This window comes from Mesoplodon bidens (genome assembly GCF_964165515.1).
Source record: "Mesoplodon bidens genome assembly, chromosome: 6".
NCBI lineage: Eukaryota > Metazoa > Chordata > Mammalia > Artiodactyla > Ziphiidae > Mesoplodon > Mesoplodon bidens.
In genome coordinates, this window is record NC_138162.1 from 3,175,386 (window position 1) to 3,197,908 (window position 22,523).

Here is a 22,523-nt window from a genome sequence, read left to right on the forward strand (position 1 = left end):
TGGGTCATTTGTAGAGACATGGATGGACCTAGAGACTGTCACACAGAGTGAAGTAAGTCAGAAAGAGAAAAACAAATATTGCATATTAATGCATATATGTGGAATCTGGAGAAACTGGTATAGACGATCTTATTTACAAAGCAGAAATAGAGACACAGACGTAGAGAACAAATGTATGGATACCAAGGGGGGGAGGGGGGGTGGGATGAATTGGGAGATTGGGACTGACATATATACACTATTGTACGTAAAATAGATAACTAATAGATGTTGTGTATAAAATAGATAACTAATGAGAACCTACTGTATAGCACAGGGAACTCTACTCAGTGCTCTGTGGTGACCTAAATGGGAAGGAAATCCAAAAAAGAGGGGATATGTGTATACGTATTGCGGATTCATTTTGCTGTACAGTAGAAATTAACACAATATTGTAAAGCAACTATAGTCTAATAAAAATTTATAAAAAGGGATTGATATGCTATAATATTCAAAGAACTACAAATCAATAAGAAAGGGCCAAGAATCAAACCAAAAAAATGGACAAAAGACATGAATAATTCTTAGAAAAGAAAACACCGGGAGCTTTTAAACGGGTGGGAAGATGTTTGACCTTACAAGAAGGGAATGCAGGTGAACCCCAGGGAGACACAGCTTCTCATCTGGCCAGGTGGACAAAGCACAAACACTGAGAACAGGCGCTGTTGGCTCCGGCGAGGGAAGTGGGCATGCTCACAGATTGTTCTTCTAGGAAAGGCTTCTGTGACATCTATCGAAGTACTAAAATGCACATGCTCTTGGACCTGATGACTCTGCTTCTTGGAATGTCTCCTGTGGATACATGCGCACGTGTGTATAGACACCTGTGATGACAATAGGCATGTAGCACCATCTGCACGAGCAGAGGGTTGAAACAACCAGGTACCCATTATGAGAGCTATTTAGATACGTCACTGAGCAGCTGTGGAGGAGAGTCAGTGAAGCAGCTGCAAGAGTGGGGTCTGCATGCTTTTACATTTCCTGAAATGGATCAGTCTCCAAGATATGTAAGTAAAGAAAAGCAAGGTAAAGAATGCTCCTCTTGGTATGAGTCTATCTCTAGTAAAAAAAACCCCACAGAAATCTAGGCTTGCATATTCGTAGATGTCAAGGAAGGACACACAAAAATTGGGGCCCATGGTTTTCTCGAGGGGACACCTGGGTGCATGGGGGTGCGGTTCTCTCGGCGTTTTTTTTTTTTTTTTTTTTTTTTGCGGTACGCGGGCCTCTCACCGTTGTGGCCTCTCCTGTTGCGGAGCACAGGCTCCGGACGCACAGGCTCAGCGGCCATGGCTCACGGGCCCAGCCGCTCCGCGGCATGTGGGATCTTCCCGGACCGGGGCACGAACCTGTGTCCACTGCATCTCCAGGCGGACTCTCAACCACTGCGCCACCGGGGAAGCCCATCTCGGCGTCTTTTGAATTGGGCGAATGTGTTGTTAAAACGGGTGGGCTGGTTGGAAGGTGGGCAGGTGTGTAGGTAACAGAGACACGAGACAGGGGAGTGTGGGCTGGCTGCTCCTGGGAGCTGCGTGCCTTTCCTGATGACAGGCAGATGCTCTTGGCTGGAATGACTTGGTCAGTTAAAAAAGCTTATGGTCAAAAAACAAGTAAAGAAAAGAAATAAGACCAATAGGCCAATTCAGGAAGGGCTGGACTGGATTGACGGAGCCGGCGCCATTCAGTGATCCTTTGAAAATAGGAACGTGCCCCTGTCAATCTGCAGAACTGGATTTGTCCTGGTCACCCCCCGTCCACCCCTTCTATAGGTGGGAGACTGAGGCTGGTACACACGTCACCTGGTGTCACATAGCAGACGGGGCAGAGGCCTGCAGACTTTGTCTGTTTGAACCCTCAGAAGTAGGTTCTGATAATGTGTTTACTTTATAAAAAGGGACAGGAAGGATGTTTCCCAGAACCGCAGGGCAGGGAGTGGGTCTCAGGTTCAGCCCAGTCTGCGTGATTTCCCTAGCACTGCACACTCTGAGGGCGGCACCTTTCCTGGTACCTGGCGCCCACCTGTGGACTGAACACTCACGCACTGTACCTCCTGCTCAGGTAACAGCCTCTCAGGTACCAGGCACTCCCAGGACCAGGGGCCACAGAAACGTTTGCAGCCGGGGCCCTCGGGGTGTCAGTGGCAAAGCGTGAGAGGGTCGTGGACATGACAGCTTTTCGTGGGACAGGCTCTGTGCCGAGAGGCTGGGGCTCAGCTCAGCATGTGGTAGTGGGTGGTGAGTGTGGCCCTGTGACCTCTGACCCTGTGAGCACCATCCTGGCTCTGTGGTCACTCGTGACCCTGCATCATGGCCCTGCACTCCCTCACCAGCTGTCATGATGCTTGTCCCTTTCCACGGTGGCGAGTCACAGGGTCCTTCCGGCGTCCCTTGCCAGCTGAGAGGTGCCCTGCCTCCTGGAAAGCCAGCCCAGACAAGAGGCCTTGGGGGTCCCACACCTGGAGGACCTCAGGTGTTGGCCGTCGGGGGAGGGGGCTTTGTGGGGTCACGGGACGATGGAGACTGAAGTCCCCACTTGTTTCCCAGGGCCCTCCATGTCTTCTTTCCCTGAGGTCTCTGCTGGAATGTGAGCTCTTCCCCAGTTTCAATCACTATTATTCCCACCAGGGTGCTGCTCTGTCCTGTTGGAACACAGAGCTGTGGGGGCGGGGGAGGGGCTGAGAGCCCTTCGTTCACCTGTTCATCTGATGGTGCCATGGGTGTGCCAGGTGCGTTGGGTTGATCGTGACATCAGTGCTGAAAACTAAAGGATGGACAGACTCCCTGCCCTCGACTCTCACGTTCTGGTGGGATGGACAGCCTTAGCATGGTGATGGGTCTGTTTGGTTGAATCACGTGGAATTGCCATTTTATGGGCTAAAATAGTCAAACGGTCATATTACATGGTTCAATCTCATTCCATAAGAGTGGACACTGAGGAGGACCACTGATCCAGCAGGGAGGCTTGGGGAAGTCTTTCCCAGAGGCAGTAATGCCTGAGCTGGGGTCTTCAAGGTGAAAGGGATTCACCAGAAGTAGAGGGCAGGGGAACAGGATTCCAAGTACTGGGAATGAAATGTGCAGGGGCCTTGACACTCCCTGATCTTGGTGTTTGAATGCAGGCTTTAGCTTGGCTAGAGCATAGCGTGAGTAGGATGGTGGCGGAGGGTGGGGCTTTATGAGAGATGAGGCTTTGGGTCCCTAAATTCAGTTTAAACTGGTGAAGGTGTATTGCTGTCTTTGTCCATCCATCCGTCCATCCATCCGTCCACCCACCCTTCCATCCATCCATCCATCCATCCATCCATCCACCCACCCACCCATCCATCCATCCAACCATCCATCCATCCATCCATCCATCCATCCATCCATCCATCCATCCATCCATCCATCCATCCATCCATGCATCCATCCATCCATGCATCCACCCATCCATCCAACCATCCATGCATCCATCCATCCATCCATCCATGCATCCATCCATCCATCCAACCAAGCATCCATTCACTGATCCATCCATCCATTCACCCACCCACCCATGACCCAGACCTTAAACCCACCCACTGATCCAGATCATCCAGATCAAATCTGCCCACCCACTGATCCGTCCATTCTTCCATCACAGTTCTGGGTTGCCCCCTCCACCAAACCATTTTTCCTTTTTGCATCAGGGTGTATACGCCCACCCCAGACTCCCACCCTCTGCCTAGGGCTCCTCGAGGGCCAGGAATGGCTGACGCCCTTCAGCTTCTGCAGTGCCGAGCGTGGTACCAGGCACCCACCACGAGATCCTCCCATGTTTGTTGGCCTGAACTCAGAGACAGGATAAATACAGTTGCAGCAGCAGAGGGCAGTGCAGTCAGGAGAGCTGTGAGGTGCTGGCTGCTTTTTAGGAGTTTAGGAGAAAAGGGGAGCCTGTGGCTCTGGAGCAGCTGGGGATGTGGGAGGTGACCTGGAGCTCTCAGCAGAGGTGGGGCGTGGACAGGTGGGGAGCAGCACGGGAAGCCTTCCAGTTGGCAGTAACGTAAGGTAAACTCCGTCTTGGGAACCCGGAGGTGGAGTGTTCGTGTTTCAGGATGTTTGGTTGTCCATTCAGAGATTCTACCAATTCTCCAAATACCTCTGTTAACTTTTCTCGACTATAAAAATAAAGCACACTTATTAGCAAATTTGGGAAATAGGAAACTATAAAAATGCCTTTTTCTTTCCTTTCTGTCTTAGTCTGTTTGGGCTGCTATAATAAAATACCACAACCTGGGTGGCTTATAAACAACAGACATTTATTTCTCATAGTTCTGGAGGGTGGGAAGTCCAAGATCAAGATGCCAGCCTGGTGGAGGGGAGGACCCTCTTCCTGGTTCATAGCTGGTGCCTTCTCGCTGTGTCCTCACATGGTGGAAGGGGCAAGGGAGTTCTCTGGAGCCATCATTTTGGGGGTCAGGATTTCACTCTCTGGATTTTGCGGGGGACACAGACTTTCCGCACGTTTTCCCCTTTTCATGGCTGAGCTCATGTATAGAAACAGTGTTGCGTGTGCCTTCCTCATGGACGCTTCCTGTGTCATTCATTACAAACTCTTTGTAAGTATCTTCATGGCTTCCGACATTCCATCAGAGGCTTGCCTTGGAGTTCACTTAACTGTTCCTCTCATGTTGGATTTGAGTCGTTTCCAGTTGTTTGTGTTATAAATAACACTTGGATGAACATCTTCTGGTGAATCCTCTTTGATTATTTCCTTAGGGTGGATTCCTAGACATTGACTCACTGCATCTGAGCACAAGAATGTTGTAAAGCCCTTTTATTGCAGAATTACATTCCAGCCAAGGGTGGGCAGTTACTGCCCCAGCTACTGTGCCCTGGACACTGTTAATCCTCAGGTGCTGAGCCCAGGTGGACCCCATGTGATAGAACTGGGGTTACCCACCCCCCTGTAAGCCAGTCACTCCCCCGTTTCTCCTCCTGGGAAGCAGCAGGAAGCTGTCTTTTAATGCCTGGGACCTGGCGTGACCGTTGCTGGGCCTGTGGCTCATCCAGATCACTTGGGCCTTCTGGGCACTACAGTCTCCTCGTCTGGAGAATGGAGTGGCACTTCCTACTCTATGGGGTTGTTGGTAGAAGTTGGATGATTAATAACAGTTATAATTCATGTGCATGCCTAGCTTTAGACACCTCCTCTCATGTAGTCAGAAAACCTAAGGGCATCTTCTAGAACCTACTGGACAGTCAGTAGATGCTAATTGTCTCCCCTCCCCTTCTCTCCCTCTCTTGGGCCATCTGTGCATTTGCTGAGTGCCTGCTGTGGCTGCTTGAGTGAACAGTGATATCGGGGTCCAGCTCGGTAGGATCTTCTCCCCACCAAGGAGGTCACATCGAATGAGTGTGCTTGGGCGTCCACACTGGAGGATGAGGGAAGAGTGGGCTAGGGTGGGGCTCACATCTGGGGGTGCTACAGAGATGGGTGCAAGATTGGGCTGGCCTGGGCTGGGGTGGGGCAGGTGTGGAGGAAAGGGCAGCGGTCTGCTCACCTGGTCTGGGGCAGAGGATGTGTTCTTGTCCGTGGATCTTCCAGGAGTGGAAACGGGCTCCGTGTAGCTCTGCACTCTTGCCCTCCACCCACTTCCGGAAGGTGGATGGAGCTTTCTGAGACGGTGACCATGACTCCTGGAGAGACTGCAGCTGTCCACCTGGTGGAGCGGGGGTGGGGGGAACCTGAAATCTGGCTTCGTCACCCCACTGAGTGTGGGGCCCAGGAAATTCAGCCGGGACTGGTGGTACAGACTCGTGGGTAGTGACTGTGGAAGTCAGGGCTCGGTCCCGCTCCCTGTATGTGGTGCCTCCCAGGGGAGTTGATGGAGTCCATGCACAGTTCATTTTGTGTCCACGTGGCTGGTTTTGAGGCCTAGTTAGAGTGTTTTGAAGACTTTCGTAGCTCTAGTGATTGAAAGATGCCTTCTGGTCCCGGGGGAAGCACTGTGACATATTTCTCTGAAGGTCAGAGTGACCCAGTGCAATGTTGTTTTCCTTGAATCACATAATTGAATAAAGTCATTTCAGAGCTAAATACATGGAACCACCTAGACACCAGGATCCTTCTGCAGCCTGTGCTCTGAAAGCCGCTCCATTTGGGGCTGTGTGAGGAGCCGCACATTTGGGCAAGTGTGTGAAGGCGCTGGTGGTCCAGACAGTGGCTTTAATCTGGAGCAGGGAATATTGCTTTGTGACATTTAATAGGTGTTAGACCATCTTTTATTTCCAAAGCTGGCGTTTCCAATGAGAATTTCAAGGCAAAGCCCAGCTGATGTCAGTGCTGGAAAATGAAGGAGCCAACAGATGCACTTGCTTTTGTCCACATGTTAGTGCAAAAGGGCAGGGGCGAGCTGGCCAGGCCTGACAAAGGGGGCCCTGTGAGGACTCCTGGTGTGGGGTGGCCCACTTCAAATGTCAGACTCTGGGAAGCATAGACAGTCCAGAGAAGTGCAAATGCAGTTTTGTCTTATAAAGACCAGTTAAACGTTGCCCATTATCAAGGCAAAGAACAAGAGATCTGTGACTATCTTGCATTTTTAGGTAGACATGGAGAGAGGACAGTTATTTAATCATATAATGCCGTTTCCTGCTGGACATCGATTGGCATTTATGATGCCATTAATTTGTTATACAAATACACGTGCATCATAGAATTGTTAAAATAAAAATCCATTCTCATCATCCCTTACTTGTTTAAACCATGGTGCCAATGATGCTGACGCTATGGTGGTTTCTGTTAAGTGCAGCTGAATAAATGACTAATTGAACGTTTTGATGTATTTATTTTCCAGTATTTTTTCTACACCTGCTTTTACAAAACTAGGATTACATACTCCTTTGTAATAGTTTTAAATGAAAAATATGATGAGTAAGTCTCTGTAAATGGGGAGTAAAAGGGAACTTCTTCAATCTGATAAAGGATATTCATGTAAAATCCACATACTGAATGCTTTCCCCGCTAAGATCAGGAAAAAAGCAAGGATGTCTGCTCTCAGCACACCTATTCAATATTATATGGCAATCCTAGCCAGTGCAACAAGGCAAGAAAAGGAAATAAAAGGCATGTAGATTGTAAAGGAAGAACTAAAACTGTCTTTATTTGAAGACCACATGATTGTCTGTGTTAAAAATTCTAAGGAATTTACCCCAAAGCCTCTACAGCTAATAAGTAAGTTTAGCATGGTCACAGGAATCAAAATCAGTATACCAAAATCAGTCCTATGTCTAGATAGTAGAAATGAACAGTCAGAAATAGAAACTTAAACAGTGGCATCAAAAATATGAAATACTTAGAGATATATATGATAAAATACCTGAAAATTATAAAACATCACTTAAAGATACTAAACAAGATCTGAAGAATTGGATACCATTCTTATGGACAAAAACACTTAATATTGTCAAGGTATCATTTTCCCCTGAAATTGATCCACAGAGTCAGTGTAATGCCAATTAAAATCCCAGCAGGCATTTTTAAAATGGATATTGACAAGATGATTTTGAAATTTATATGGAAATGCAAAGGACCTAAAATAACCAAAACAGTTTTGAAAAAGAAGAATACTGGGGGACTCATGCTATGTGATTTTAGCAACTTTCATACATTGGTGGGAATGCAAACTGGTACAGCCCCTTTGGGAAACAGTCTAGCATGTTTTTTTTGTTTTTTTTTTGTTTTTTTTTTTTTGCGGTGCGCGGGCCTCTCACTGTTGTGGCCTCTCCCGTTGTGGAGCACAGGCTCTGGACGCGCAGGCTCAGCGGCCGTGGCTCACGGGCCCAGCCGCTCCGCGGCATGTGGGATCTTCCCGGCCCTGTTCCCATTTACCTTGTTTCCAGTTCTATTACAGATGACACTGCCTTGGATGTCCTTGCATGTATACAGGCCTTTGTGCAGGATTTCCCCTCAGAGGGGGGGACACCAGGTCCATCTATGTGTACAGCCTAATTGGAATGCTGCAAAATTGCCACCCTCCACAAAAGGTATCTCTCCCCCTGGCGTTTATCTTGGATCCCCAAAGGCACGTTCCCTTTGGACGTTGGTTGGCTTCAAAATGGCCGGTTGGTTGGATGTTCCTTCATTCACTATGCTGAGTGTCTACCCCAGGCTAAGTTCTCTCCTCCGCTGTGACAAAGGGTACCACTGTCCCTTCTCTCAAGGAGCTCACAGGTGGGGAAGTGGCAGGGCTGCAGGAGCACCTGCTGCCGTCCAGGGCAGACTGTGGTGGGGAGCTGGGGTGACACGGAGGAGGCACAGGCCTGCCCCGGTGTATGGTGGCCCCTTGTGCTCCTGGGCCTTCATGAAGCAAAGGGGTCTCCTGTGGCCACCACTTTGACTTGTCATTGTAACTCTCGAGGGAGGGAAGGAGTCTGGAAATCCAGCGTTTCGGGTGCTGTTAATTCCAGTGGCCTTTCACGGCTTCCCAAGAGAGGCAGGAGGCCCGGGGTGGGTGATGGAGCCGCTGTTGGTTGGAGCGTGCTAGCACTTGTTCCCTCGTGGGTGTCACTGTTTCTAGTCCCGGGTCCTGAGGACTCCACTAACACGTGCAGGAAGCCCAGTCTCCTCCTGGGGCCCCACCGGCAGCAAATGCACAGGTCAGCGCAGCCAGGGTCCAGCCTGGCCTCTGCAGTGATGGGAGGGTGAGTCCAGAAACGGCCTGGACCTTCCCCACATGCCAAAGCGCAGTAGGCCTCATAGAGCATCGCTGAGTGAATGAAGCCCGCGTGGCAGCTCAGGCCAGCCTCAGGGACAGGTCCTGCTGGTCCCTTTCAAGATGCTGTCTGGGGTGGAGTGGTCTGGTCCACAGCTGGTGCGGTTCTGTAATTGGCCCGTAGCCATGTCCCTCCTTAGCACGGCTCCCCGGGTGCCCCGCCTGGGCGAGGCCCTGGATGCAGAGGGGCCTCTGCCAGTGTGACCCCAGCTGGCCCGATGGCAGCCAGCCCTCCCTCTGGGCCTCCTGGGAGCAGGTGGGGCTGTGCAGGGCCTGCCCGAGCAAACCCAGCCAACCCCAGCATGTGGAATCTGGTGCTGGGTGCCATCTGCACCCCTTTCCTCCGGAACAAGGGACAAATTACCTCTGAGCAAACTGAGATTAATCATGTGGTTCCTCATCACGCCTGTGGGCTCCGCTCTGGACCGGCCCCTGCTGGCAGCGCCCGGCCCTCTCTGCCCTGCAGCATCGTTGGCAGTCGGATGCAGGATTGATGTCTGTGGCCGTGTCTGTTCTGTTCATAACCTTTGAGGGTTGACAGAGGAGAGGAACGTATATACTCACACGTTTTTATAAAGGCAGGTGAAAAGCAGGGATGACCGATGAGAGGAAGAGGTGTGGAGTAAACGCAGGGAGAAGCTGGACATGTCCATACTTCTCGGGGCTCCTGCCCCTCGGCTGTGACGTTTCCTCCCAGTTCTCAGTGGGGTCTAAGTCTGGTTGCAGCACCCGCAGCCGTCAGGACGGTGGGAGCAAGCCTGCTCTGTGTGGCCCGGCTCCATCCTGCCTGGATGTCCCCACGCTGCCCTGCTGGGTGAGGGAGCATCTGAGCCTGGAACATTCCTTGTGTGGCTCCAGACTAGCCGAGAGGCCCCTGCCAGCTCCCGGCAGCCCTGTCTTCCTCTCTGCTCCTGCTGCAGGACTCCTTCCCAAGGACTCTGCCGGTCACCTGGCCCTCGAGTGAGTCCTCGTGGGTGACATGACTTACTTCTAAGTAACCATGTGTGTGCTGAGGGGTGGCCAGGCTGGACTGTAGGTGCCCTCAGGCTGGGTGGTGGCACCTGCATCCTTTTGAAACCTGCAGAGGCACCGCCAGCATCTGGGCTTAGTGTGGGATGATGTGGAGGTGCCAGGTGTCCAGACACTCGGGTCAGCCTCAACGAGAAGTGGAAGATGGCCATCACACCCCGGGGGAAGCAAGTTTCAGGTGCGTCCCATCTCTGAACGCGGGGATGGGGGAGTTGCCTCCCCACCGTGGCCGCCCCCTGGCAACATTGTGTTTATAGGCAGGGCGATGCCCTCGCCAGCTGACATTTCACCATAAAATCTCCCAACCACCTGTCAAAAGCTTCTCAGAGCTCTTGACTTTCTGGCCAGGAGAGGAGAGCCGTGGGGCTGGGAGGGGACCAGGAGCAGGGTGATCAACAATGTGTTCCAGTTGCCAGGTCTGGCACCTTACGCCAGGCCCCTGCTGCTGATGGGGGCTGGGCGGCCAGCCCTCTCTGTGGTCCGTTCTGCACCGCCTCACTCCCCGGAGGACCTAGAGCCCTGAGCACGTACCACACGTTACCCCCAGGCAGGCCCTTCTCAGGGGTGCTGAGCCAGGGTGCAGCCTTTGCCTCTGCTCGGGGAGGAGGTTGCCGCAGAATAAGACACCTGCATCACACGGGACTTCACCTCTGGCCCAGAGGGAGAGTGCGGCCACTAGGGCAGGGAAGTGGTCAGGTGAATGGCTGGTGTCTGAAGTCTTTGAGAAGTGAAAGTTTATCACTGAATCTTCAAGATGACGGCATTCCTTCCTTCCTTCACTCACTCATCCATCCATCTATCCCCGCATCCATCCATCTGTTCAGTCATCTGTGAAGTCATGCTTCATCTGTCCGTCCTTTTTGTCATCTTTCCATTAATCATCTGTCCTTCTATCCTTTCTTCCATCCGTCCATCCATCCATCCATCCATCCTTCCATCCATCCATCCATCCATCCATCCACCCATCTCTCCATTCTTCCATCCACTTCATCCCTGTGCCCATGTGTCCATCCTTCAGTGAGGGTTTACTGAGCATCCCATGTGGTACTTTGAAGAGACAAAGGAGAGGAGGACTGTGTCTCTGAGATGCTTTCTCAGTTGATGTTCAGACCAGCATTTTGATGAGGTAGAAAGTAAAACAGGAGAGGCATCCTCTGACCTGTCGTTCTTCTCTTAGCCCGGGGTTTTGAGCGTCTCCCCCATCCCTTGACGGGGGACGTTGAGGATCTTCTCTCCACCCGAGGCTTTCCCAAGGTCCTGAACCTCTAGAAGGAGCAGGTTCTCTCTGCCCTGGAGCGACCTTGCTCCACCTCATCCCTGCTGCTGTGCTCTCTGCTGTTCCCTCCCTGGAAGGAGAGTGAGCTCGGCAGTGGTTTCTCTGGAGGTGTCACGGGGAGCATCCTGCCGTCTCTCCTCCCCGAAGTGTCGGGCGAGACGGGAGACTTTGCCGCCAGACAGCTGTTTGCATCCCAGTAGGACCTGGGATGACTCACCTGACCTCTCCCAGCCTGAGGTTCCTCATCTGCAGAGGCAGGTGCCTACTTGGTGAGCCGTCTTGATGACTAAGGGAGCGGAGAGCTCAGGGCCCGGCTGCCCCTCCCCCAGGCTGGGTGCCGCCCGCCCGCCAGCCCTGCCCCAGACCCCTGCAGCCATTGTCCTGGTGCTGCCTCCTTGCCAAGCGGCCCCTCCCTGTCACCAGGGCCACGTGGCCCACGAGGGGGTTGGGTCAGCGTCACGTCCACTGCACCCTGACCCGGGTGTTCTGTGTCACCCCTGGGGGCGCGGGGGAGGCCAAGTCAGGCGGGTCTGCGGGGATGATGACACACAATGGCGTTGTCTCCTTCGGTAAAAATCCCCCCAGAAGCCCTGCTGGTGGGTCCTCAGCCCTTCTTCAGAAACGGAAAAATGGACCAGAGGCAAGGGACAAGCGCACTGTCACTGGGCCCCGTGGGCCCGAGCTGGGCTCATTGGCAGCTGTTCCTCGTCCCCAGGAAGCCACAGAGATGGACAGGAGGTCAGAGATGGTGTGAGGCAGGCGGGGTTCGAGCCGGGGATGGAGGGGCTCCCCTGCCCGGCGGGCAGGCCCCTCACGTCTATTCCCGCAGGGCACCCTGGCGCAGGGAGGGCAGAGCTGGGCTCGACTCTAGCCCTTCCGTCCTCCAATCCGCCACGCTCTGCTCTGCCGAGCCTCAGAGGCCTTCAGGCGGCCCCCCGGCCTGAGCAGGGCGGGTGCGCTGGGCACTGCACACCCCGGGGATGCCGCTCTTGGGCATCGTGTAACGTGGCATGGGTGAGGCGCGTGGGCCCCTGGGAAGGGCTGGGGTCAGAGGGCTGGGTGCCCTTGATGCCGGGCAGAGGAGAGGGAGGTTCTAGGGGACCCACCGAAGAGAGCTAAGGGCGGTGGTTTTTGTCAGCGCAGGAGCCTGTGAACCTGTGGCCACGGGCCGAGTTCCCCTGCGCTGGGCTCAGGTCTCTGCCCCTGTGACATCCCTGGGTGAGTGGCAGCCGGGGAAGGTCCGGCAGGGGATGGCCACCCAGTGTCCTGCCTCACCTGCCCCCGGCCGTCCCCTTTGCTTTGTTCCCACAGTTGGGTCATTGAAGAAGAATTTCATTCGGAGCCTCCGAAGCAGCCTGTTTGTTTTCCAACCTGCTGGGCTGACCTTCCCGACAGGGCCATGTGCTTTGTGCCGGGGCCCCGTGGGGAGGGCTGGTGGGGAGAGGCCCTGGCCCGGGGTGAGGGGGCCTCGGCTCCCCCCACCCCACTCACTGGCCGTCCCTCGGTCCTGTAAGAGCCATGACTCTTTTTTGCTTCCGGGAAGCGTAAGATGGGATCTAGCAGGGACAGCAGGAAAGGCAGGTGTGTTTCCCGGGTGAGCCTGCTGGGCGCCCCGCAAATGCAGAACAGATGCTCCCTTCGGTGGCAATTACCGTGAGAGCCGGCCGGGCGACAGGGCTTCAGGAGGATCACGCCAGGCCGGGCCCCTGCCCTCCTGAGGCTCGCAGCCCAGGAAGGCAGCCCCATCTCACGCAGGGAATTAGGTGTATTTATACTTAGGGAACGACAGACACCCCAGGGCAGCGAGGGCAGTGAGGGCAGTGGGGCGGCGGTTTCGGGCCCGTCACCAGCTCCGTCTTTCATCTGCTGGTGCCGAGTGGAAGGACGTTCCGGACTGGGGCGGATCAGAAGCTGAGGGCGGCTCCGTACCAGCCTGCTGTGTGATCTCGAGATGGCCACACCCTTTCTCCACACGGCTCCTCTTTCAGAAGAAAGGTCGTCAGCCTGGGTGTTATTTCTGACCCCTTCTAGCTCTGAAATTAGACAGTTCAGAGAATTTTGAAGACATAGTGGCGTTGACCTTGGAGTGAGCAAACACCTCTTCACCCTCGCCCCCCCGTCGGCCCCCCCATCATGCACGTCCGGCTTGTTCTACTCCAGCAGCCCCCAGACACTGGGAGGACTTGGCCTCAGGCTCAGGGTCGAGGGCTCGGCGTGGCAGATGGCGGGCTGTGTGCTTGGGAGGACAGGCCACGGAGCTCCAGGGCCGGGGAGGCCTGGGGAGTCCAGTGAGGCTACTGAGTCCCCTCGGCTGGGGTCAGCATCACTCCCCCTGGGGTGCCGGGGACTCAAGCTGGCTTCACTTTACCCAGCGGCGCTGCCTGGAACCCGGGGTCTGGAGTGTCCTATGCATGCGTCACCAGGGCCATGGCCTCCCATGGGACTCAGTCATGGGTTACCTGGTGGAATCTCAAGGCGCACCGCCAGCAGTTCTGATACATCACAGACTCGTGCACGAGCCTCTAGGATGGAGGGGGACAGTGACCAAACACACTGTCTGGCATGGGCTTCAAAGGCAGTCTTTACCGACAGCACGTGCTGAAGAATATTCATAGCTTATTGGGGGAAAAGCAGACACAGGAGTGGAATTTGAGCAAGAACCAATGCAAACCCTAGCAAGCCTCGTTCAGGAGGCCCGACTCTCAGGACCGCGACCCAGCCCCTTCCCAGCACGTGGAACGGTGGTGTGTCCCCCTGGTTGCAGCTCAGTGTCACTCCGAGAGTTCAGTCCAGTGTGATGCGGTGACTGCGCGCCAGGGTTAGGTAGCGGCAGTGTTCAAGTTGTCATGTGCCCCCTCTCTGCCTGTCATATGTAAGAGCTGTGGGTTTGCTCACTTAGTCTTTCAACAAACGTGGCTGAGTGCCCGGTGTGCGCAGCAGCTTCTGCATGGCTGGTGACTAAGCTCCATGCGCACTGGTGGCTCCACCGCCCCGCCCCTCTGCTATTTTGGTGTCCCCGCTGAGACCTGGGGACATTAAATTTGGTGAATCGTTAAACCTTGGAAATGGCTCCCTCTCCCTGGGCCTCTGGGCTCAGGTGGGTCTTTCTGGCTGAGTCACTTTTGTTCTGAACCCTACCTCCCACATCAAGCTCTGAGGGCTGAGGAGGGCTGGGGGGATGAGGTGCTGATGTCAGCACTTGGTGAGGCTCCCCCAGCCCCGGGCGTTCTTGTGCCCTGGGTCTGGCAGAACACTGGTGGCATTGGTCGGCAGCGCCCGGCTGGAACATTCTGGTACCGTTCTGAGGACGCGTCCTTTGTAGCTCAGGGTGGCGACCCCAAGTCCTCTCCCTACTTTCCCTCCTCCGCCCGTTCCTGAGAGCGGGCTGTGACTTGGCGTTGTTGGCAGAGAAACATTCTTCCATGAGGGGCTCCCCTCGCAAAAGAGGAGCTGCTGAGCCTGAGATGGACCCTCAAGCCTGGGCAGGCTGGCGCCCTGGCCTCAGTGGCCCCTTCCTTGCTCTGAGCACAGTGGAGGGGTGTCCAGAGGCCAGCTGACTGCCAGAAACCAATTTAAATTCCTGCTAAGAGCAGTCACCTGATTCCATCTGCTCTCCTAGGTGCTGGATGCCCTCTCCAACCCCCCGGCAACTCTGCTAGTTCTGGGCAGGGGAGCGGAGCATTGGGCAGACACAGTGATGCTGTCCCCAGCTGTGTCACCAGCCAGCTGGCTACTGGAGCTTGATTCTTCTCGGCGGGGTTGTGTGCCGTGTCCTCCAGGCTCACCAGTGTGGTTTTAGTCCTGCCGTCTCTGGTTCCACATGCTGGGTCAGAGTGACCCACTGGTGGTCCAGGTTATGAGTGCCCTGGGCATGCAGCGTGCTGCAGTCATTCTGCATGGCTGCTTTGGCATCTTGTGTCCTGCAGCTGTGAAATGAGGGCCGGCAGGACCCTGGGTGACATGGAGCTCCCTTATTCCGTTATTCTGTGTCCAGAGGAGCACAGGGCAGCTGACTTGTAGGGATGATTGTGGAAGTGCCTTTTGCGGGAGGCAGAGAGGTCATCTTAGTGTGGTTGGTGGAGACATTGCCATTGGCAGTTGAAATGTTTGACTGCTTAGCAGGCCAATTGTAAAATTTGTCTCTGGGACATCTACCTCCTGATTTGCACCATTCACATGTGTGTTGCTTGTTCATCCCTCCATCCATCCATCCATCTGTCCATCCATCCATCCATCTATCCATCCATCCACCTGTCCATCCGTCCATCTGTCCGTCTTTCCATCCATCTGTCCATCTACCCATCCATCCATCAATCCACCCGTCCATCCATCCGTCCATCCATCCATCCACCCACCCATCCATCCATCCGTCCATCCGTCCATCCGTCCATCCATCCATCCGTCCGTCCGTCCATCCATCCATCCATCTGTCCATCCATTTTTCCATCCGTCCATCCGTCCATCCATCCATCCGCCCATCCATCCATCCGTCCATCCATCCATCCATCCGTCCATCCATCCGTCCATCCATCCATCCGTCCGTCCATCCATCCGTCCGTCCATCCATCCGTCCATCCATCCATCCATTTTTCCATCCATCCATCCGTCTGTCCGTCTATCCATCCATCTGTCCATCCATCCATCCATCCTGCACTTCTATATATATCTCTTTATTGAAGTCTAGTTGTTTCACAATGTTGTGTAGTTTCAGGTGTACAGCACACACTTCTATATTTGAGCTCCTCCTTCGTGCCACTGCTTTTCAGGGCCTTCATGCTGCCTTTCTGGCATAGGGCAGCTGGAACTCAACTCTACGTTTCCAAATCCTTTCTCAGCCGCCCCCTTTCTGCCTTAAAACTGACCTCTCCGGCGTCCGTTCCTTTACGGGTCTGGGGGTGTAATACCTGGTTACATCTGCGTGGTCTCAGGCAGGTTCAGTGCACAAGCAGAAAGGGAGCAGTGGGCTGCTGTAGGGGAAGGAGACTGAGTGCAGGAATCGGGGGCTCACACAGCCACTGGCAGAGCAGGAGTGGTGGGGTCACCAGACCCCCCCACTCATGGTCACACCACCAGAGTGGGAGGGCACCCAGACTTCAAGAAGTCTGCAAATGTCAGTGGACCTCATGACCTGGTCCCAGATCCTGCAAGAAGAGGGTTTCTTTCTCTCCCGTTCCAGCTCCCCTCTGAGTGTGGAACATAATTTTCATCCCGAGCCCTTCCCGCAGAGGAGTCTGGGAAATGTAGTTTTCAGCCACCCAGGCTCCACGGAACAGGAAGACACTGGAAGAGCCTGAGTGAGCCCAGGCCTGGCGCCCGCCGCTCCTGGGGGCTCCCAGCATGGGGGCGATCCCCGTCACGACCAGGATTACGTGGAAGCCACCAGGTTCTGTGTCCACGAAGCCCTTGGAGCTGCCTTGTTCGCGTCACCTGTGGTTCTCAAGTGGGGAGGGGCCCCTGGTAGTGTCCACGGGCTGCACGGTCAGTTCCTTTTCTGTCTTCCCTGAACCAGTGGACCACGGTGATCCCCAGGGAGCCCCGGGACGTTCTCTGCTTGGAGGGAGGAGCCAGGAGAAGGCTCTCGGGTCCCAGGAACTGTGCTGTGCTGTTTCCCAGAGGAAGTGGCCCTGAGATGTTCTCCCTGGGGGGTGATGCTGGGCTCGAGACCCCGCCCACTTGTCCCCAAAGCTGGTGCTGTCTCCCAGTGGAATTCTTGCCCTGATAGAGGAACCAAGGCTCCCAGTTCAAAGAGGGGGTCTCTGGCGTCACCAGGGACGAGAGACCATGGAAGCCATTACCACACCTTTTATAAAATGAAAAAAATACTTTTTTAGCTCTGGCACAAGCAGGAGGGGTGGCATTGGGCCTGGAAATGTCAGTGGCCTTTTCAGCTTGTTGCAGCAGAGGTCCATAAACATGGCCTGGAAAGCTTCTGGGAAACAGCTCTCTCTGTTGGCCATGGAAGAAGCAGGTCCACAAGCCTGCACATCTGGGAAGAGCATCACGGCGATTGGGATGTGAGTCCCAGACACTCAGCCCGGATCTTTGATGCCTCTCCTGGCCATAGCCGATCTTGGAGCCGACCGTCTCAGAGATGAGCCAGAGCTTGGCTGTGTCACAGGGCAGGTGAGCCAGCGGCTGGCACGGCCATCTCTCCCCATAGGCCAAGTCGAGGCCCTGGGCTGTGCCAGGCACCTGCGTCTGGCTCTGCTTCTGATGTCAAGTGGACAAGCTTCTGGTGGGGGGCGGGGTGGGAGAGGTCGCTGGTGCTGAGCGCTTTGGAGGTGCCACCCACGCGCAAGGGGCTGACGCCCCTGTGTAGGGGGAGGGCTCTGGGCAGGAGCTTGAAGCCCCCCAGGAGAATCAGAGAGGCCCTGAGAAGCAGCAGCTGTATTCGTGGTGGACGCCAGCCTGGACCAAGGGTGTCCTGGGTCCCTACCGTGCCCCTCCCTCTGCAGAGGTGGGAAATCCTCATCCCCCAGGTTTCTGGTCCCTTGATTAAAGTGACAGAGGTGTGCAGCAAAGCCGAGTTGTAGAAATGACACCTCTGGAACAGGGGACCTCAGAACCCTGGAATCTGGGCATTACGGTGCCTTGCAGGGAACTGTGGGCGGGGCCAGGTGTTGGTGTGTGTTTAGTGATGGAGAGAAGCTTCAATTCGCTTCCACCCTGGTCCCCCTGAGAGCCTGGCCCAACCTGCCGTCCTACCCTCATGCCCAGCTCCTCATGGTGGGAATGGCCTACAGGGCACCATCCCCCCCTTCCTTCTGGCACCGTCCACCGTGCCTGCCCTAAACGCCCCGCCCGGCACCTGCTCCCCTTCCAGGCTTCCATCTGGGTGATTCTCTTGCTAAGGACTTACCTGGACAAGCAGCGGGGCTGCATGGCCACCTACCCCGACAGCTGTGCTGGGTTCCACATGCAACAGCTTGGCTGCAGGATTGCTCAGAACCCGGCCAAGGGGAAACCGGCCTTGGTGGTCCTTTCTCACCTCCAAAGCTTTCACCCTTGTTAAAAAGGTGGAACTTTCCTCTTGAGCGAGTCCCAGGCATGTAACGACCCTCTGGGGAGGAAGGTCAGTGGGCCGGGGAACTCAATAGTTAAGGAGCCCAGAGATCCCAGGGGCAAGCTTGTGTCAGCCCAGTGTTGCACCCAGCAGTGGATGTGGGCTTTTAGTAGCAAGTGTCAGAATCTAACCCAAATTGGCATAAGCATGATGACAACCTGTTGGTTTGTATAGATGAGTCTTCTTCAGGCACAGCTTGATCCAGGAGCCCAAGCTGTGTGGCGGGAGTCTGTCTGTCCATATCCTCAGACAGGCGCTCCCCCAACCCCCAGAAGACAGCCACCTGCAGCTGCAGGTTCATCATCCATGTGTGAAGCCAGCAGAGCAGAGAGGAAAAAGCCCCAGGATGGAGCTTCCTTGGCCTGGTCCAGTCACATGCCCAGCCCTGGACCAAGCCCCAGGGACAGGGTGGTGCTGTGCTCTGATTGGCCAGGGAGGCCCACATGCCCCAGTGGAGGGGGTGTGGCAGCCCCACCCACACCCACATGGAAAGGCGGATGCTGGCCACTGGGTTCCCCAAAAGCCCAGCTGCACAGATGTCCTGTCACGCTCGCTCCAAGTTCGAGTTTACTTTCTCTGCCTGGACTCCCAGGACTCTTGTCTGTAGTAGCATGAGCTGAACTTTCCATACGAAACTGGCTTTGTTTAGGGCAGGGGGGCATGTGGATCGCAAGCCTGTGGTCCTCACAGCCTGGAGGTCTGGGGTCTTTCTGTTGTCGTTGGGGCATGTGCCGGCACATGGAGGCTATGTTTTGCATTTGTGGGGGACGGCTGAGCTCACCAGAATGCCAGCTTCTCCCCTGCCATCAGGGGCTGCTCCCTTCTCTGCGGGGCCCTGGAGAGAGGTCAGGAACTTACCAGAAGAGATGCAGGGACCCGCCCCTCTCTTGCTCTTGGTTCTGCACTGTCTTGCCCTGTATGCGCCGGTCTTCTGGGGGCAAATAGAATCTGCTATTTGTGTAAACTCTTATGGGAAAATTACGTTTTAATTGGATGAGGATGGGGGATAAAATGTGCCAGGGGCATACCCGCTGTTCTCAGTGGCACCCAGGAGGGGCATGCGCTCCGGCAGTTACATAACAGATTTCATGAGCTGTCAGTCACTCCAGTTTCGTAAGACCGGCCTTTATAAAGCCGCTTCCATCAGCTGTGGGATCTAACGCCGCCTTTCAGCTTGTGTTTGGGGTGGGTCTTCTGTGACACTAATGAGGAGAGGTGTCTGGGAGCCCGGGTCTTGTACAGCACTTGGGGAAACAAAGAGCAACGTGAGTGCAAAATCAGGGAGGCTTTGCTCCTGGTGGGTGGCTGCTTGCAGGGACCAGGGTGGGAACATTCCTGGCCGTGTGCATTTCTACAGAGTGGGGTGTCCTGCTCCGAAGAGCACCCGGTTTCTGAGGTGATCCCTTGGTATCTATCTTCTGAGTGTCAGAGATTGAGGTGTGGGTGAAGGGAGGTGGTGAAGGTTGGTTTCCAGCTCATCTAAACCCTCCGGGGGCTCACCAGAGGGTGGGCCTGCCCTGTGGGCGCTCCCTTCCTGCCCGTGGCTAACCCTGCACCTCCTCTTTGTCCTTTCAGCTCAGCCAGCAGATCTCCTGAAGGTTCTAGATTTTCACAGCCTGCCTGACGGAATAACCAAGACTACAGGCTTTTGTGCAGCACGGCGATCTTCCAAAGGCCCGGATGTTGCTTACAGGGTCACAAAAGATGCCCAACTCAGTGCGCCCACCAAGCAGCTGTACCCTGGTAAGAGACGGCGTGTGTGCCTTGGGGTGGGGTGCGGCTCCATCTCCCACCCCCAGCCAGGGACCAGAGCCTGGTGGGGTGGCGAAACGTGCTTGGTTTTCCGCGGATGAGCCTGGTTTGATGTCAGGATAGTGAATACACAACTGGCACCCCTCACCGTCCACCACCAAAGGGACAGCGGGGCCTCATCTGTTCACACTGCTTCTCCAAGCAGGTGTCTCTCCAGCTGTGGACAGGCTGTCAGGACTCCAAAGGCAAAAAGGAGATGGATGGTTCCCGGGTGACGGGGTTAAGAGAAACCCTGGGGTCACGGGAAAGGAAACGCTTCCAGACAGAAGCTTAACTGGGGGCGAGGACGTTAAGGGACCCATGAATCAGACGTCACGGCTCCCAGCAAGAGAGTGCAGGCTTTTAATGAGAATCAATTGCCAAGTGTCACGTCGCTGCTTTTAATTACGTACCCAGAGGGGGAAGTGATGTTTGCTGCTCGGATGCAGCATCCGAGTGGTCCCTGACTGCCCCCCTCACACCCTCGGGGCCTATCTGGACCGGCTAACTAGGCCCAGGTTTGATTACCTCTCCCTCCACCTCAAAGGAGTTCTTCTTCCTGACTCAACATCAGAAAGGGCCCAGGGGACCTTGGGCAGATGAACTCACCCCAGGAGATGTTTTGTGATAATTAGAAGACCTTACGTCATCTTTTTGGTGACTGCATGCACCCTGGACATTGAACCCTGAATCAGGGCTCAGTCTTTTGACAAGTAATGGTGTCTCTGTTTTGTCACATCCCCGCTGGGTCCCAGAAGGACGCAGTCCTTCAGGGGCTGCATTTTGCTCCCTCTCACCCTTTCACTCATAACTCTCTGCTTCACCCCAGCTCTTTTCTCAGCTTTCCTTTAAATCCAATGGGGACTTTTAAGGGTTTATCTCTGTGAGAGGGGCTGGGTCTGCTCTTCCCAAGAATGTCATTTGGGGTCGGTGAGATATCTGTCCGGGGCCCTAAGCCCCTTCACTATCTTAAAGAGCCCCCCGCTTTACCGCCTTTGGGAGCCAGACATCCCCCTTCCAGAGCGTTTGACCGTCACTGAAGACAGGGGTCACTGCCAGGGCTCCTGGGTCACTTGCCACAGAGAACCGCGGGGACTTCACTTTCCCGCACGGCCAGAGGAGTGTATCTTATCCTTTCTTGGGGCCAGCGTATCTTTTAGAATCACCCAGAAGTTGTCTGCTCGCCTGCCCCGAGTCCCCAGTTTAGAATTCCTGTCCTAGGGGGACTGAGGGGCTGGGGGCAGGGGAGGCTTGTGAGAGCTGACGGCCCCAAACAATGGTGACTGCACTTTGGGACAGAAACCCACTGCCTGACGTGTGTGTGACGCGGTCACCTTCCAGAGCCGTCCTGTGGAATTAGGTGTCCTACCTCGAGGTCATCTGTAGTTGCTTTGCTGACAATTAGTTTAATCTGATCCCTGCCACCCAGTTCAGGGTCACAACCAATTCATCGGAGTTAGTATCCCTGCCCGCCCCCCGGACCCCGGTTATCTTGGGGTGAGAAATATCACAGGGTCTCAGAATACAGGCCAATTATTGGAGATCTGGTATGAATTCCTCAACAGCAGACAGGGATCTTTTTTTTTTTTTTTTTATGCCGTACGCGGCCCTCTCACTGTTGTGGCCTCTCCCGTTGCGGAGCACAGGCTCCGGATGCGCAGGCTCAGCGGCCATGGCTCACGGGCCCAGCCGCTCCGCGGCATGTGGAATCCTCCTGGACCGGGGCACAAACCTGTGTCCCCTGCATCAGCAGGCGGACTCTCAGCCACTGCGCCACCAGGGCAGCCCAGGGATCTTTTTTTTTTTAAGCCCACATTTTTCCTAACCTCTCAAATTAGGATCTTGATTAGATACTCAAAGAGTTTAAAAGGCCATTACAGGGCCTTCTAGCCATCATTAGCTTGTGGGGTACAATGGGTCCATATATAATCATCGTCTCATTAATGGCAAATAGAACTGGAGGTCCTTGGGGATGATTTAAGCAGGAACTTCTAGGGGGTCTTTTCTGCAGGCCCCAGGGTTGATGAAACCACACAGCCTCTCTGGCCTTTCCTCTCTTGGAAACCTCGGAAGGGGCACCCACCTGTCTTGCTTTTTGCTTGGACGCTGGCCTCCTGGGGAGCCGTGGCGTTTGGCTGCGTTTTAGACGCTGTGTCTGCTGGGCAGCTGCAGAGGGAAGGGGTGGTGTGGTCAGGTGGCCCCAGCCAGGCCGAGGCCATGGTGGCCTGAGTTGAGCATAAACGTTTTAAACGTCTCAGTGCAAAGGAGGTCCGGGTCCGGGTGGCCTCTCCGTAATGAGAAAACCCCCATCATTCTCCCGAGAGGCCACCTGGATTCTCTGGGGATGCGGGCGCCCCTGTGCAGTCCGGGTGGGCCTGGGTCGTGGATGCGGGCTTGGGGGCCAAAGCTGAGCAGGTATCTGGGAACCTTTGCAGGACCTGTCCCCCTTCCCCAGCCCAGACGCCGGCCTCACCCAGTCATTGATTCTCCCACTTTGTACAGATCGCCTGCGATCCAGGCCGTTTCTTTTGGGGAAATCAAGGCTCCTTGGGCTGGGGTTCTTCAGGGGACTTGCCCCCTTCCCAGCAGGTGAA

The 22,523-nt window shown here is 54.9% G+C and overlaps 1 protein-coding gene across 6 annotated transcripts in view; it reads left to right on the forward strand.

Annotated features, from left to right (window-relative positions):
• The window catches only part of COL5A1 (collagen type V alpha 1 chain), a 160,113-nt gene that overhangs the window by 18,666 nt on the left and 118,924 nt on the right, over positions 1-22,523 (forward strand). For all 6 annotated transcript variants that reach the window (XM_081236132.1, XM_081236130.1, XM_081236128.1 and 3 more), the window contains exon 2: positions 19,714-19,881. In XM_081236132.1, the coding sequence (XP_081092258.1) occupies positions 19,714-19,881 (168 nt within the window). The remainder of the gene's footprint in view (positions 1-19,713; positions 19,882-22,523) is intronic.